General features: G+C 40.5%; 1 protein-coding gene across 8 annotated transcripts in view; it reads left to right on the top strand.

Moving 5' to 3' along the window:
- The first annotated feature begins 20 nt into the window (after positions 1 to 20).
- LOC127372128 (MICOS complex subunit mic25a) overlaps positions 21 to 18,522 on the top strand; it is a 62,224-nt gene continuing 43,722 nt past the window's right edge. For 5 of the 8 annotated variants that reach the window (XR_007886545.1, XR_007886542.1, XR_007886543.1 and 2 more), the window contains exons 1-5: positions 26 to 286; positions 952 to 1,048; positions 1,546 to 1,600; positions 2,545 to 2,701; positions 16,263 to 16,283. Coding sequence is in view for 4 of the 8 variants with exons in the window: in XM_051415541.1 (XP_051271501.1) it covers positions 203 to 286; positions 952 to 1,048; positions 1,546 to 1,600; positions 2,545 to 2,701; positions 16,263 to 16,283 (414 nt within the window). In the remaining 4 variants the exon portion in view is untranslated. Of the gene's footprint in view, positions 287 to 951; positions 1,049 to 1,545; positions 1,601 to 2,544; positions 2,702 to 16,262; positions 16,284 to 16,402; positions 16,499 to 18,153; positions 18,288 to 18,522 lie in introns of all 8 variants that reach the window. The other 3 variants (XM_051415544.1, XM_051415543.1, XM_051415542.1) reach the window with 3 other exon arrangements.

Genomic DNA, 18,522 nt, shown 5'->3' with positions numbered 1-18,522 from the left:
CATTGGGTCTGAATTATTTCATCCAACGAATGAGCTTTGAGGATACTGCAGCGCCAGAATGACCTTTATTGAAGTGTTTTAAGCACCGGTCGCTGTGGCGGCCACTTGAGCCGCTCTCTGTCTCTCGTTTATGTCCCCTTGTCCCGAGGTTAGACGGGGTGTATTGTTTCTAGAAAGGTGGGAACAAGACAGTCGGTGAGAAATGGGAGGTAACGGCAGCACCACCAGGAAAGTGTCATTCGGGCTGGACGAAGACGAGAAGGTCACAGTAATTGAAGGAGTGAAGGTAGATAATGTGGTCTTATTGTTGTACATTCAGACTATAACTAGTACTGGACTATATAACGTTAGCTAGTGACTGTCAGCTAACCGCAGTGGGCTTTCAGACTGAACGGCTGACAGGTCCCATGTCCTCAAATGACCCGGGTCATACCCCCTCTGTTACCCTCTGTCTCTCTTAGGTTACCAGGCTAGCTTAACCCGTATAACGGCTCCAAGGAGGCGGACATAACCTTAATGCGGTCGGGAAGTTTCCACAGTGTAACGTTAAATGTTAGCTAGGTTTGCTTTGTCACCAACATCTAAGAGAGGTAATGTACGTTATTGTAACGCCAGTCAGTACATTTAATGGTTTAGTGACTGCAAACAGTACAACACACAGACAGTTTCAGTTTCATGAACAATGCATTTGCAGTTGTCTCATCTGTGGACCTGCAAGTGTGAGTTCATGAAGTGTTCATGTGTTGGTCCATGTATCAGAGAGCTACTCTTCTTCATACTCAGGTAACTTATGTTTGAGAGGTCAGGCTGGCAGGTAAGTAAGCAAGTGGTCTTTTTAACCTTTGAGCCTTTTAAAACACTCAACTTTCCATCATGCACACCAAGGGGCTTGTATATGTGTGTATATGTGTGTTTGTGTGTTTGCTCATGTGTTATATCTCTCATTCCCAGCTCTCAGATGATGTGCTCCGGCGGATGAGGGAATCTCAGGGCTCTGACAGCAGCAAGCCGCCACTGTCTCCAACAGAGAGTCAAAAACCGCCACCAAGTAAGTCCCAGTCAGTGTTATTTCCTTTCTCACAGAGCTCCCATTGGGAAGTCCTCTGTGTCACTGAACATATCCTCATACAGTGACCGATGAGAACAGTATCAGCATAAAGGTCAGTCCTGCTGCTGTGTGACTTTTTCACATTGTTCTTTATAAAAAGGACAGAATACAGTGAACATAAACTTATTTATGTGCTCATATTTACTTTAATATTTACATGGTCCTCTCTGTCTTTATACATGTTAATGTAATTTAAGTTATAATATATATGATATAATATATAAGTTACTTGATAATTGGGTCAACGTTAGAGACAATGGTATAAAAAAAGAAAAGATCATTTTGTAAGACAGATGTCATTCCCACATGAATATGATTTGTCAGACTTTAACCCTTAGTGTACCAGTAACCCTTGGTTGCTTTTTCTACTCTGTTCTGCACACTGATCCATATTGTAATTGCTAATAACATTGATATTTATAACATTTGGTTTCCAGGTCCAAAACCAACGGGACCCTCCACTACAGAAATACAGGAAGAAATCCGCAAAAAGTAGGTGCTCATGATGTCATTGTCATTGTCCCTTTTATGTTGTTATCCAGCCGTATTTCATGAGGGACCTGCTATAACCTTGCATGTAATGTATTATGATACATTAGTTATAACTTAAGCTTGGTGAATGGATAGATTGTGCAGAATATTGGACCCTAACATTCATATATTTAAGTTGAGCCTTAATGTGTTGACACTGGCAGCTAATAACCAGTGGAGGTGACAGATGTATAAAATAGCAGGCACTCCATACTAACGTGCAATCTTTATGGCGAACATACACATGCTGAGAGACCTGTCAACACAGCCCATGCTGAGTTTGTATAACAGCCATGTTGCTATGCAGCTTGAATGCTCATATACTATCCTGAGCCTCTATAGATTTACATGTTGGCACTTCTTACCCACTCTCACTGTATTGCTGTTAGCTACATGTTGGCAAGTCCAACACTTCTGGCCCACTGTCACTGGATTGCTGTTTCCAAGAAATATGTCAGACATGATATGCAGTATGTTATTAAATTTTTGCCAATGTTATTAGTGGCACATTCCTGTAAAGTAGTCAGCTCTTATTTAGGTTCATGTAGAAGGTTGGACAGTTACAGAAATATGTTCTTGGCCAAGAAGCCCCTGATATAAATTCTGAGACCAAGCATATCAATTGTGTCAGGTGCAGTAGCAGATGTAATTCAGGCAACCCAATACAATAGCTCTGATATAAATACCCTTTTTGTGACTCTGATAACTGTGAAATTGTGTTGACTTTTGGAGGCTTTATCCCAAAACTATTGGTTTTGGTGTTGATCAACAGAATCCAACCAGAAATATATCGCTAACCCCACTGGGTAGCTCTCTGTGTGAACAAGAACCTGCATGTTTAGCAGACTTTCACTGGATAAATAACGGTTAAAGGTTAAAACAGTTCTTATCTTACCCTACTTTAGCTTTGAACGTCAACAGGCACTGGTGCAGGAGCAGTTGGCCAGACTGGCCCAGAGGGAGAGAGAGTCATCAGTAACCACAGGCCTGGATGAGCTAACCCCTGCTCTCATCAAAGAGAAAGGAAAGACCTACGAAGAGCAAGAAAAGGCCAAGATTCTGGTGAGTGATGTTTTCTGGGTCTATGCCAGAAGTCACAGCTGTGCTTTCCACTAGTGGGCCTGATGAGTTGTATTACACCTTCACAAACTATAGATTTGATGCCTTGACAGCAAACCAAATGTGTTACACAGAAGATGTGACCATGTAACAGTGTACCTTAAACAAGAAGTTCCAAAAGCAGTTATTCAATCAAATTTATCAAAAGTGTTGTTTATTTTTGTCCTGTCTCTTGTTTTTCTAAGTCTAAACCTTTCTTAGTATGATAATGCTGCATTTGTAGACTAAATCTTGGTAACACTACAAACATTTGAATTAATGTTTTGTAATTTGAGTGTAATAAACATTAAAGGTCCAGTGTGTTTACATTTAGGAGGCCCTATTGGCAGAAATGGAATATAATATTCATAGGTATGTTTTCATTGGTGTATAATCACCTCAATATGAGAATCGTTGTGTTTTTGTTACCTTAGAATGAGCTGTTTTCATCTACAGACACAGCGGGTTGCCTTCCATGGTGTCCCCCATGTTGAAACACACACTGGTCCTTTAATAACATTTGTGTTATTAAAGGACTATGAGGCATAGTTTCACCACTTTCCTATTAAGTTATGTCAGTAACTTGTTGGCTTAAGGCTAGTTGTGTCCTTAAAATTAAGGGGGTGAAATAGGCAAATATTTTAATATATTAGTTGCATATGTCTTTAAATTTTCACATTTTCTTACATATATATTTAAAGAGATACTACATTTCTTATGTTAGAGCTAAGACTCAATGTTCTAAGACTAACAACATGTCTTAATCACAGATTTCACATGTTACATTTTTCATGTAAATCTTTGTATTAGCAGGAGTAGTAGATTTCTTTTCCACCAGAAACCTTTTGTATTAGTCAACAGCACCCTCTACTGTGTAGACCTTTAATGGCACCTCTGGACTGAGGCACTGGTGAATTGTGGAAATATTTCGATATATATCTACAAACATAGTTTTGTTAAAACAGACGGCAAACCAAACACATTTTTGTTTGAGTGAAAGTTATTAGAATATTCTAAATAGGAATTCTGTAGTCGCTGTTTAATTGTTAGTAACACTGAAGTTGAGATATTCAGTGTCTCATTGTTGTGCTTTTCAATGATTACACTATGTTCCTATCACTAATGGAGCATAGTGTTTCCTCAGTTTGTTTTCTCTTTGCTCAGTCTAATCTTGATTATTATAACTACTAATGGGGAGTATTAAACCATTTAAAGTCAGTAAGATGCTCACAGAGATGAACTGTACTTCATCAGAGCAGGAATTGTAGCCTGTTGGGGTACAAGCATAATCAGCATTTAATAATAATAATAATAATAATAATAACAGTATTCAAACAGGAAAATTACCACTAGTGTCTTACAACGATAAGCCATAACATTATGACCACTGACTGGTGAAGTGAATAACACTGATTATCTGCTTATCATGGCACCTGCCAGTGGGTGGGACATATCAGGCAGCAAGTGAATGTCTTGTCCTCAAGTTGATGTGTTAGAAGCAGGAAGGAGGATTTGAGCGACTTTGACAAGGGCCAAATTGTGATGGCTAGGCGCCTTGGTCAGCATCTCCAAAACTGCAGCTCTTGGTGGGTGTTCCCAGCCAGCAGTGGTCAGTACCTATCCAAAGTAGTCCAAGGAAGGAAAAGCGATGAACCGGAGACAGGATCATGGGCGGCTGAGGCTCATTCATGCACATGGGGAGCGAAGGTTGGACCGTATAGTCTGATGCAACAGACTGTAGCTCAGACTGCTGAAAAAGTTCATGCTGTTTCTTATAGAAAGGTGTCAGAACACACTGTGCATTACAGTTTGTTGGTATGGGGCTGCATAACATTATGACCACCAGGGTGTCCAGGTGGTCATAATGTCATGACTGATCAGTGTACTTATTCCCATCAATGTCACAGGGTTTACATGTATTTCTTGATTAACCCCTGCTTTTAGCCTGTAAACAAGAATCGTATTATTTGTTTCTGGTATACATTTAGATGTAGTGGTTGCTCTGATTATTGTCTACATGTGCTTTATGTGATAGCTCTGCTTGGACACTATTTCAAATGTGCAGAAATCTTATTTATGAGTCAACTAACAGAGTTGTGTGGGATTGAAAGAGAGGTGATTGCCAGAGAGATTTGTAATGTTTAACAAGTGCGTGTTAACCCTAGAGGGGCTGTTGCTGACTTACTTACATGTACAGTATATTGATTAGCAGCGATCTATAGCTAATCATTAATTTGTGACTCCCTCCCTGGTGTTTTTTCACTTGCTTCTCTTTGTTAAAATTATACACTATGGATTTCCTCCTACAGCCCTTTCTCCCTCTCTCTCTCCTCTCTAATTGATTTGTCTTGCAGTGTCTTTTCGGTGTGCCAGCCAGCTGTAATGAATACTGAATGAAGCCGCTGGCTTAGCTTACACTGATATGGGCTCCAATCATTTAATGATGTTGCATTGCAATGGGAAACTGAATACTCTTACCTCACAGCTTTGTTTTCTACTTTTTCTGACATGACAAGTCAATACAACCTGTCAGCGTGCGTGCAGATGTGTGTTTGTGTGTGTATAAGGTTTATTCTGTCTGTGGTTGTACAGAGTTGAAAATAACTACTGACCCAACTCCGTCACTGGTGATTGGTGCGTTTGACAGGTTTGAGCATCTTTTTTTAACCCTTGGATTAAGGGTTTCCTGTGTGTGTGTGCGTGCGTGCGTGCGTGCGTGCGTGCGTGCGTGCGTACGTGCGTGCGTGCGTAATGGAAAGGAAGCTTGGAGTTCGGCTGGGTACAGGTGCAAAGCATAATTTTATATGTACGTTTAGGTAAAAAGAAGGGGGAGGTTTTTGCTGCTTTCAGGTGTTGAAATAAATTGTATGTGAGAAGCCTAGACAGCATACAACTCCCCCATCGCCTCTCCCTTCCCGCCTTTTCCTTTTCCCACCTGTCCTTCTTGTTTGGTCTCACCTCTGACTCTCACTTTTTTTTTTTTGCTTAACTGTCTAACACTTTCATTGTTTCCAGCTTCATTTATCCACTGTCAAAAATGTGACACATACCTCACAAAACCCCAAAAAGACCTGAAAGAAAGAAGAAGAACTAAATTCACTCCTAAGATTTAAAAGAAAGACGTGCTTCGTTTATATATATTTCCTTGCATTGCTTCAGCTTTTGAGGAGATTGAGAGGTACCTGGGAATCTGATTCAAGAACTCAGTCGCCCTAAAATCTCTCTGCTTAGCAGGTGGGCTTCCCTCTCTTCTTTGCATTTTCCAGTGACCCTGCATCCCCCGGCAACAACGCAGCTGGAGACTTATAGAAAAAGTCTTTCCACCCGCCTCTTTTTCCCCATTCCACCTTAAAACACTCCACTTTGAGTGGTTTGGGAGCTGCCTTATTTGCCAGAGGAGAATACAGACATACACAGATATACATCCACACACATATACTGCTGTAGCACTGTCACAATACACACACACACACACACACACACACACACATACACACACACACACACACATATATAGCAAGTACCCCCCCAGCCTATTTCCTCATGTGCACTCCTGGCTCCTCAGCAGGTAGGCTGTGTGTTAGTGTTGGGGTGAGGAGGAGGTGAGGGAGGTGTGGAGGCAACACCTGTCAGAGAACTGAGCTGCTCCTCACACTGCCTCCGGCTGCCTGTCACATACACTCACATTAGCCATTTACCCCTGTCTCAGAGCCAACCTCCACCACTGGGACTGTTTGTGTGTGCGTCTGTGCATGTGCATACCTGTGCATTAAACAGGCTCTAAGTCAATTTACATTAGATGAATGTGTGTGTGTGTGTGTGTGTGTGTGTGTGTGTGTGTGTGTGTGTGTGTGTGTGTGTTTTGTGGGGATAACTACCTGCAAGGTTTGTCCACAGTTCAGTCAATACTATACTCTTCAATCATCTTGCGTTTCATTTTTGTTTGGTACAGAATTCAGTTACCTTGTAGAGCATCTGATCTTATTTCTATGCTGTATTTTTTCATGTAGCGTATGAGTGCCTACCTGTAGCTCATTGAAGTCTTCTGCCAATATATGCCATTACTCTCACAGAGGGGTTCAGAGTCAAGTTTGAAAGTGTTGAAGGGCTCCTTTGTTAATGTTCCACAGCGTGGATCGGTGTTTCAATGGGGGAGAGGTCAAAGTTAGTCTTAGACTCTTTGCTCTACATCTCCCTCATTCTTACTTGCCGCACTGTCCGTGTTCATTACTGACCCGCACCATGTATAGTAGAGTTGATGAAGGAAACGTTGTGGTTTCGGAGAAGGCATAGTGCCGCTGACTGTATTCATCAGGATCAAGTTTTGAACACGGGTCATGACTAATAGCTGCCAACTATCCTTTATTTTAATTTACTAACCTGTATGCTGTGCCAACTGCTATTTCCGCTCCTCATCTTCCCATTGTCATTATATCATTATGACATCCAGCTTTTCACCCCACTTACAAACGGGCTCTTCAAGAAGTTCCTACAACTTGTCATCCTACCTTGTTCTAAGACTACATTTAAGTTACACCTTGAGTAAGACACAGAAGAGACAACAAGTTACATTAACACCTAGTCTCTTCTCCTCTCCTTTCTTTCATTAGCACCTCCTGTGTTTGTTTTCTTCCCCCGACTATTCTCCGCCTCAGAGGTGTCATTCGTGCTGCAAATAAATGCTATTAGTATGCACAGGCATTCAGCGCTGTGCCACTCACACATACAGAAACACACACACACACACACACACACACACACACACACACACAGATAATAACAAGCATATGCTTTAAGCTATTGAATTTCAGAAACTTCCTAGGTCTGTGAGAAGAACAGACTTTACCTACCTATTTGGGGGTTTGTAAGCTGTCAGTTGATTTTCTTTTAGTCCTACATGTTAAAACTATAACTACTGCTAATGCAAAACCAGTGATGGACATCACTATTACAGGGTACCGTTTTAATTCAGAACAGATACATATAAACATAACATATATATATATATATATATATATATATTAGAGACAAGTAGTCATTTGACAGGGGGTCTGAGGGTTTACAGTTGTCCAAGTGTTACAAGCCTAGCAATTCTTATGAAAAGGTTGTGTAGTGTAATAGATACACATTTTTACTGTGGCAGATAAATTTGGATTTTGAATGTCTTTGAATCAGTTCAAGTCACCTTAATTTCCTTCACCTCTTTTCTGTTTTACTCCATCCAGTTGATTAACCCTGGAGGCAATTTTCATATCAATTCCAGTGTGGAAAATAGGTTAATCTTCATGCGTCACACCGCCTCACTCCTCGTTCTTCTGTTCGAACCCAGGAGGGTCATTTCCTTGACTCACAAGAACTTATCATTAAAGTTACACATTTTTAAACAGCGGGATCAATTTGACACTTTCCTTTCAGTCTGCCATTTTGTCCCCATGATCAAAATTTCACACAGTGCAAATGAGGCAAAAATCTGTTTTGCTGAGATTAGATTGTAATGAATCCATTCTGTGACATATTTACATATTGTATGTAAATGAAGTTGTTATCCTTTATGTAATTGTAAATCATCATATCTTGAAATGAGAATTGTACAGTTTGAGCTGAAAGGTGTGATAAGAGGTGATGTGCCCATTTGGTCACTCCTGATGTCCCTGTTTTCTCACACCTCCTCTTTCCTTTAACTACCTAGCCAGATTGTTGTGTAAGCCGTTAAACAGTAAGATTGCCTTTTTTATATATTTATATTATTTATTTTTATCATTTCATTTGTTGAGGTGTTTTAATTCCCGTGCTGTGCAGTCAGACCCATCCCATTCTCTTTAACCCTGTCACATTTAACCACATATTATGGTATGTCATTTGGACGAGGTAGGTTTGTGAGCATGAGGAGGAAACAGGCTGTAACCCTGTGAATAGTCACTAGATGGCATTGTTGAAGCATGTTTGGTTTGCCAGGGCATAGAAAGCAGGATGGATGCGTGCTCTGCACAGCAACATGTGCTCCTGGGCAACATGTTCTCCCAGCATTTATTCCTCCTCCTCTGTCTCATCTTTTTTATCTTTCTTTTCTCAACCCTTTAGTCCCTGTCCTTGGTGTGTGAATGTGTGTGTGTGCATGTGTGAATGATGACTCAGAGCGAAGCATTTGACACTGTCCAAAAGAAAGATGATGAAAACCAGGCTGAAAAGCCCAACATTCATTAAAGTCAGACCTGAGATGACAAACACTCAGACCACAGCGGATGATGCCACACATGTTAACAGTATTGCCCTGCTGCTGTGTAGAAGCACTAGGAAATGGCACTTGACAAGGGTGGAAAATGTGTTTTACACTGAATAAGCAGCCTTTCAGTTACAAGATGTTCTCGCTAACCAGCAGGCCCTCCTGCTGTCTAGGTCTTTAAGACATTTGTCCATGATCACAGAATATAATTCTCTTGTAAATCTTTGTACTGTTGTTTCAGCTAATTGCTTTGCTTTCATTGATTTCTTTAAACATTATGTTTTTAATTGAGTGTCAGAAATACTTTATACTTTATTGATCCCTGGGGGGAAATGTACCCCTTTATCCCTATTATTACATATAGTGTTGACATTCCTAGGTATTATTTCTTTCTTTTGGCATGTTTAAAGACTTCATCATAAAATCTATGATTTGAAGGGAAAATGCAAGATTACTACCCACCGTCTCATCCTCTCTTACTGAACTAACCAGTGGTTACTTACATCAGTCTGTCAATTCATATCACCTCAGCTGCTTTGAGTGTTTCTCTACCACCAGATGGACATATTGGTTGAGCTGTATTCAGCCTATTCCAAAATAATCCCTGGATGGATTTCTTTCCTCCTTCACCCAAGATGACAGCCTATGTCTAAAATAAGAACCGTGAAAACCGTTGTTTCTCCGCAGATGATAGCACATTGTTGAGCAGATTATGAAGCAATACATATCACACAGTAGCAACACAACAATCAGGTAGTCACTGTTTGAAATTCATCATCCAATAGTTATTGGTTGCAGTTGTAATCACAGAGTACAGATGCATGCACACACTCAAGATAACTGTGAAAAAAAAATCAAGAATCAAAAATATGCATTTCTATGGAAGCACCTGAATTTAAGTCAGCCTGGTATTTTACACACAGGCACATTTATTTTTGCTTCGTCCAACAGCATCCTCTTTTTCCCATGACCCACCTATGAGACAGGACTGAAGAGTCATTTTCAGCAATATATGGTAGCAGCAAGCAGCTATGGCAGCAAACCCATTGAAGCATTAGGCCAGAAAGCTCAGAGAACGAGAATCATGGACAGTGACGGGCTATAGGAACTACAAGGCGGAGAGAAGAGACTTGGAGCACGCTATAGTAATAGATTCAGATGTCTGTCTCTGACAGCCAGTCGGCTAGATAGCCAGCGCTGCTTGTTAGCCAAAGACAGAGGGAGAAGAGGGAATCCAGAAGAGAGGAGGAAGACGGATCAAAGAATGATATTATAGTGTAGGTTTACACTGAGGCTGAGTGGTTGAACATTAGCCTTCACCACAGCTTTTGGGTCTGCAGTTGTGACATACTGTGAGGGCGCACATATGTGCACACACAGAGCTAAAACTCTGAATTGAAACTGACAATGTAAAACAGCGATTCAGACACACACATTCACACACGGCTAAACCACTTGTTATCAGCTAGTGTAATCACAGACTTGACATCTTTTCTGCATGTTAAAGCAGCTAAGCCCTTTGTGCACGATCACGCTCACTCACACACATAAGCACACACATACAGTACTACCCCGTTGTCTCGAGCGACGGTAATTGCTGACGAGCAGAGCGCTCACCGGCTGAGGAGATTTTGATCGGTGTAGAGCGGGGGGGGGGGGATGGTACCTAGTACAAATTCTCTCGGTTCAAAGGACAAATGTGTAGGAGTGGTATACCTCTCCTGTCAGAGAGCGGCCCTGATGTAATGAGACAACTGGACAAGACTTATTATTCAAAGGAAACATAATGTTTCCCAGATGGTTGTTCTCATTTTCTGCTAATAGTAATTTATGTTGGAAGAGTCAAAGGTTTTTCAATTTAAGATGAATCTTAATTAGGATCAAGATTTCTCATCGTCTAAGCAATTCTGTTTAAAGGTCCAGTGTGTGGGATTTAGTGGCATCTAGCATGATTGCAGATCGCAGCTCTGTCGCTTCACCGTCTCTTTCCAAGCACAAAGGAGAAAGGAGAAACTACGGTGGTACCAGTGTTGGGTTTGTCTGTTGAAACATGGCAGTTCAACATGGCGGACTCCATGGAGGGCAATATGTGGCGTCTGTACATAAAAATGGCTCATTTTAAGGTAACAAAAACATTACTATTCCTTAAGTTGCATTCATTGCAGTCAAAAATAAAGGCAGTCTTATGTAACAGAATTTGATTTGTGTGGCAGTTTATTTTAGGATTATGAGTTTCGAACATTTGATCTGTGTTTCACACGTGGAATCATATCTCATGTTTACCAAGTGACTTATGTATTTGTAAGGAAAGTGCATTTTCAAAGTAATATATGTAAAAATTTGTTTTTAGCACATTTTACTGCCATCAGTATTGGTATCAGTCTCTGCTTGTTGTGTGTGTATTGTAATGCTTCATCTTACATTATTGTGCTGAAGGAAATCTTGCATCTTTTGTATATTTTTCAGTGAATTAATTTAGTAGCAGTGTGTTCACAAATGATCCCTGGATTCTTTATTTCTGAATATTGTTGGCTGGAAAATTGGTAGTGAAACTTTTCTTTCTATTTGAAGATTTAAAGATTACATGCAAAATCCAATCAATAAGAGAAAGCCCAAAGCCAAGTGCAGCCAGGCGAAACTGTGCAGGTGGTCAGGATGAGAAAACTTTCTTGACGTGTTCCTGTTGGTGGGTTAAAACAGCTAGACCTAATCAGAGCCCAGTCTGACCAAACTGATCCTGTCCATAGTCGATAAGATGTTTCCAGGGTAGAGAAAGTTGGATCCCACTTAAAAAGTTTCATTTAGCAGAAATTGGAGCAAATGAGAATATAGAAAATGCCTGTAGTTATTGTTTCTCTCTCTCACTATTATACCTGTTTTTTTCTTTAATTTCCTCAATCCTTCATTCTCTTCCTATTCACCTGATGTGTCTCTTCTTCATCCTCAAGTGTCTCTCTTTTTCTCTTTCTGTCTCTGTGACAGTCTGTGGTGGCAAAGTAGGCTGACGAAGTGTTAATTCATTTAACCTCCCCCGGCTATGTGACGAGAACACACATTTAATGAGCACCAACCAATTCATGCCACTGGTACTTCCACTGCGCCGTGTGCGTGCTTATGTGTGAGTTTATGTGTGTTTTTTTGGATACATGCAGGTGTGTACATCACCCAAACGTGTTAGTGTGATGATTCATGCAGACGTATTTGAACTGCTGTGTTGTTCTCCTGCAGTGCATTTGAGGTGTATGTGTTAATAAGCCTCTAACTATAGTTTTTTTTCCCAAAATACTGCCGTAAAGAAGACCCATCATTGCGCTGGCTGAAGCCGACATTATGCTGGCCCAGTTCGTGATTTTAGCATACGAAAACACAAGAGGCGTGATGTGTAACGCAACAGGGTCAGCGTTTTACACATACATTGAATCGGCTCTGTTACTTAACAGGGGAACAACAGTACCCCATACCCCCTGTGAAGTATATTGTTCACACTTTGCTTTAGTAGTTGTTTATGTTAATGAAATCTGAGGAGCAGTGAATGGAAAATTGTAGATAATTTAAAGATGGTGGATGCAAATTTGATGCTAAGCAAAATAAATTGAATGCACAAAGTACAAGAAACAGCTTTATGATTTGGAGGTACTCATTCATTAAGGAAATTGCTCAGGGATAACATAATTTCCTGTATTTACCTCACCTGTGTAAGTGATGAATTATTCGACTGTCCTTTGTTTATGTCTAAAGTTGTACATGTACAAACTCTGTACATCATTAAAGCATGCCACAACAAAAACATACTAAAGATTATTGAATGGCATTTTGTGTGTATGTTAGTGTGTGTGTGTGTGTGTGTGTGTGTGTGTGTGTGACTGCACATGCTTTGCTGTGGATGGTTCAGCTTGCCGTTGAGGGGAAATCCACACAAACACTGGAGTTTTAGCTGAGCACCAGCATTGACCAAATAAGAGCTGGGGTGGAAGCACTCAAGCATTTATTACTGGCACACATAATGAATGTGCACCGTACTTATTCCTATAGAGATATGCCAGGAAGAAAGCTGTCAGTGAATTAGCTCTTTTCTCTCTCTGCCTGTATTTCTGACTTTCTCTCTCTCCCTAATTAAAAAGCCAAATCTGGAGTTTGACTGCACACACTGTCTGCCAGTGACATTCTACAGCCTAATCCTCGTTTTAGCCCTTTTTCCTCATCTCTCTCTCTCTCTCTCCCTGTCTTTCGTCTCCTGGCGCCAAGTAGAAAACCACACCAACGTCTTTTGTCCCCAAGCACATAGATTTATTCAAATGCATTTGCATAATTCAGTATTTACATAATTGATTTCCAAGGAAGCGTTTCTCACCATTTGAGGTGGTGTTGGAGACCAAAAGGTCTCCTCATCCTGTCACCTTTTCTGTTTCTCACTCCCACACAGACACACAGACACACACACACACACACACACACACACACACACACACACACACACACACACACACACACACACACACACACACACACACACACTGTTGCCAGACCATTGAGGCTACAAGTTTCTAAATCAAGCATGAAGCATTGCCAAACCAGTGCATCTGGTGACCCTCATGGTACAACCACAGCAAACATGACTCAGCTGAGCATAGATAATCAAATGTATTGAGATCCATTAAAGTGATGTTTTTTTCCAGAAGGGGTGTCATTATTTTCGCTATGTTGGTAAATTATTTGCCGTTTCTCACCTGCAAAATAGTTTTGTAGATGCAGAATTGTTTTGGTTCTGGTGGTATGTATTGACCTTGCTGAAATAATATGACTTATCTCAAATTAATCTCTACTGAGGAGCATGTTTCATGCTCTCTGATTGGTGTGCCCACATAGATTTTAGACCATGATGACAGCTTAAGATAGGTTCAAACCCTTTCTCATCTCCGAACAGCTGCCCAATCACAGCAGTAAATGGGTCTGAATGTCAGATTGTCCGTTTTGCAAAGTTACAGTAGTGGTCGGAGCTATTCGACTGATGAGCACTTCCGAAGAAGCATACTGGCTGCTGTAGGAAGAGTCTTTACTGTATGTCTTAGACTATGAAGTGAGGAAAATAGAGGTTATTAAGTACTGCTAGGTCCACTATCACCAGAAGTTTAATATATGCACACACTTATTTTATTTTTTTAGATATGCCTAAACTGTTGATCTACTTTTAAGGTGTCCTGATACGTGCTTTTTACAAGCCTATAAGCCAGTTAGTCCAGGGTCATCTTTATGTTTACTGAGGGATCACAATTAACTTGATTGATGATGCATTAATTCTACATTTACGAGCTTTATCTCGGGTAGAAATCTTGGGGGATATATGAGCCTCAGTCTGTTTGGAATGCTTTCCTGGCCATGTTTTTGCTTGCTCAGTTGATCCAGACTCTTAATGTTCAGGCTGAGGTTGCTGACTGTGGGTCACCAGGGAGCTCAGAGCTGCAAAAAAACAACGTGTGGATGTACCTGAAATGCCATTGTCCGCTACGGCCCATGGACTGCACCAAACTGCTTGGATGTGTGTGTTTGTCTGTCGTACAACAGGCCCCTTCATCTCTCTTCTAAGGTCTATCATCTATGGAAATGGGAACTCCACACTCCTGTGAGCACTCTGTGGGGGTCCACATACACACGCAAACACACACACGGTCACACTCAGACACATATTCAGTTTAGGGCCTGCAACTGAAGAGCAAGGAGGTTAAACAGATGGCATCGGCTGTATCCGTTATACAGATTACCCAACACACACGCATTCTGCAGCAACTGGCTTTGTGAGTTCACCTCATTTAACTGAATGGTGTTTTTATGAGGCATGGCAACATTAGAGCCACCCACTGCTCTAATCTATCCCTTTCTGTTCTGTGGCTAATGCTGGACTGGGAGCACTTGGTTTGAGTGGGCAAACACACACACAAATAGGGTGTCCTGTGTGTCTCTGTGTCATATACTTTAACTGAACATTATTTGATTTAATGGCAGTAGTGTTGTAACATATAGTAGTCTAGCATATGCTGTCATGCTGTATAATATTTTATGACTGCATTCAAGACTCATAAATACACACGCAGGTCTATGAGTTATTATAAAGAAACAGACAGTAAGCTGTTAGTTCTCAGTTCTGATGCTGAAGTCCCACTAAGAGCCGTAGTAAAATAGACAATAAACTCACAACTGCACAACATAATTGTCTTTTAAATATTAATGTGCAAGCTGGAAATTAACCCTCATTCCTAAAGTAAAACTACACATTGAAATAAATACATTTCATAACTGTATTCTTATGAAAGCGATTTGAAGATGCACTTAACAGTAATTTGAAAACAGAATTAATTTGTTGTCTGACCATATGCAAGGACACAGTCTGTGGCATACAAGCACCAATGGTCTTGAGACTTGTGTGCTTTTTATTTCTATACAAGGTAAACGCTCAGTGATTTTTTTATCTGTAGCTTTTCAGCTAGGTAGTCAATGGAACCAAAACTGGCTGTATCGGCTACTCATTTAAAGACTCAAATATCGGCTACTGTTACAGGCTTATTTGCATCTACACTTCTTAACTTTATTACCTGAATTTCCTATCTCTAAAGTCTGGAAATTATGGCTAAAACTATCTTCTCAGGATATAATTCAGCATGTGTCAGTACATGTCAATATGTTTTACAAATACTGTTTTCTAAAAGACAATCAGGGAACTACTTTCAGTTCAAGGCAGTGAAGAGAACCAAGACAGATGGGTGGACAGGGCAGGGGGTGTAGATGGACAGCTGACATGCAGTGAGGATTATGTGCCAGACTCAGAATTACAACATCTTGACTATGTGGGAAACAATTTAGCTGCCCGCGCCACCAGGATGACTAATGTTAAGATTAATGAGTAGAATTTCATATGTTGTTTAATTACCTTGGCAAACTAGTAAGTTAGTTGGTCACACAATGCATGTTGGGACATGTTGGATGCATTATGAAACTGCTGGAGGGCACAATTACATCCCTCACAACATCAGACATCTGGTAAATTAGATTTTCTAAAGTCGCTGCACATAATAGTCTTGATAACACTTTTTAACTGGTTGTGCTAACCTTGTTCCCTTCTTGTTCCCTTTTCTCACTCATTTCTTCTCCAGTTATCTCTTTTCGTTTATCTTCACCTCATTTTTTTCCCCTGTTATTATACCTGTCTTCCCTGCTTTCTCCTCTTTGTCTCGGTCACCATCTCTTCCCACCCTGTGCCTTCCTCACATCCTCTACCACTCACTAACCCGTTTTCCCTCTCTCTCCTAGCCAGCAGATTTGGATGCCTGGGTAAGCAACACTACCATTGCTGGCGCCTCTTTTTTCTAAACTCGGTTTTCTCTTCCTTCCTTTCTCTCTCTCTTTCTCTCTTCTCTATTCAAATGTCATGTTTTCATTGTGTATTAAAGCGAGGCTGTGAGTGTGCTGCCGCCACCATTCCACACAACAACACTTTGGGAGGTATTCAGCTAGAAAATTACACATCATCTGTGCTGCTAGCAGAGGTGATTTTACACACAAACACACATATACACACACAGCCCTTAAGCATCAAACAGCCGCTGTAGAAAGAAAAAGTGCAGTGAGCACAGTATAGGGATTTGCAGATGGAGTCTTTGGGGATGCATGTGCCTGTTAAGTTAGGATAAGATTAGATTGGATTACAATAAATGTAATGTCAATCTGTGTGTAAGTGTCTGTGTGTCTGTGTGTGTGTGTGTGTGTCCGTGTGTGTGTGTGTGTGTGTGTGTGTGTGTGTGTGTGTGTGTGTGTGTGTGTGTGTCTGCACGCCTGTATTCACCATATCAGCAAAGAGCAAAGAAAATCACCCAGAGAAGATGCTGTTGTTCCATCTGTTCTATATCACAGTCAGTATTGCACAACTCGGGCTCAGCAATCAGTCATCATTACACCATGGTGTAACTGTGTGTGTGTGTGTGTGTGTGTGTGTGTGTGTGTGTGTGTGTGTGTGTGTGTGTGTGTGTGTGTGTGTGTGTGTGTGTGTGTGTGTGTGTTTGTAATACACACTTTCTTTTTCAATGCTACATAAATGCATGCCCCATTGCTGCCTTTTTCTGCCTCACTCCCAGCCAGCTTCTTTGTGTTCATGGCCCATATCATGTTCATACTGTTGTAGCACTGCTTCACTCATTACTCTTATTGGTTAGAAACAATGTGTGTTTATGGGTGTCAAAGCACTGATTAATAATCATTTTAATATACATGCACACATATATAAACCTCTCGAAAATATGTGGATGCTGGAGAGAAATCAACCATCCTGTGTATACCATGTGTATGTTGCCTATCATTTTATTTTATCTTAATTGTATCGTGTTTATTTTATGCATTTTAGCTGTAATATGTGATTTTACAACTGTTGAGGTCCTTCTTTGATCCGCTGCATTCCCTCCACAGCGTGACCAAACTTCTGACAGATGCATGTAAACAAGATCTAAACTAAGTTGCATGGTTTTTAGTGTCAATATAAACACAGTATGGTATGTTTTCTGAAAATAGATTAGGTATTGTGTTTTCATATAAAGGCACCGCACCATGCCTTATCACATAATACATCTCTGTGTGTCCATGTGATTATTGCTTTATGTTCCAAGAGAAAATCATCATTGTGATATTGTAAGTCATAAGACTGAGTAATCTAAAATGAGATGCATAGATGGATTAGTAAAGCACAATGAGTGACAACATGGAGCACATGGCAGTACTTTGCTTGTCAGTCAAACCTACACAGATATCTTGACAGTGCTCGCCATTTTGGATCATGTACATCTCCGTTGACTGCTTTTCTTTTTGCAGCTCTGCAATAACTCTTCATTATTCATGTTTTTTAATTTCTATTTATCATAAAGGAATCCCTTTATATTCCACTTTATGAAATTGTGTTCTGATATTGACACACTGTGAAGCCTCATGCTGTCAAAACAAGGTAGCCCTATGGCGAAACTCATGTTACATTCTCTAGTGAATCTTTCCTCAAAAATGTGAATCTTTTATTTAACGCTCCCAGTGCATGTACATTTCTGACTTCAAGCTGAAATGGCAACTTGTTTTCACAGTGAATCTTTTTTTACGTCTGCCTCCTATCTTCCTCTGCTTGCATGCTGCTATGGCCATGGCCCAACTATGGGTCTTCCTACAGCCAATCTGCCATCTTGCTGTCTGTCAAAGCTTGGCTCGGCGGGCATTTAAAGCGTTTCACCTCATCTTAACACCAGCTTCGTCATATCAGCCCCTGTCGCTGCTGTGCCAGTCCCATGCCACCTGAGTAGATTTGTAAGTTCTTTACATTAGATGGACCCGCTTTTACATAGCCATTATTTTGTGTTTTACTTTTTGGTGTAGATATGATGCACTTTTCATATCATAGATTTCTATCAAGCATCATAGATTTGTGATATAGCTACAGTATAGAGTAGTGGATGTATGAGGTAACACATGATTAAAATGGAAAAATAATGCATTGAAAAACACTAACCTGCAATTTATTGCTATAACCACACACTGTATG

This window comes from Dicentrarchus labrax, unplaced genomic scaffold, assembly GCF_905237075.1.
Source record: "Dicentrarchus labrax unplaced genomic scaffold, dlabrax2021, whole genome shotgun sequence".
Taxonomy (NCBI): Eukaryota; Metazoa; Chordata; class Actinopteri; family Moronidae; genus Dicentrarchus; species Dicentrarchus labrax.
This window is presented reverse-complemented; position numbering and strand designations above follow the sequence as displayed.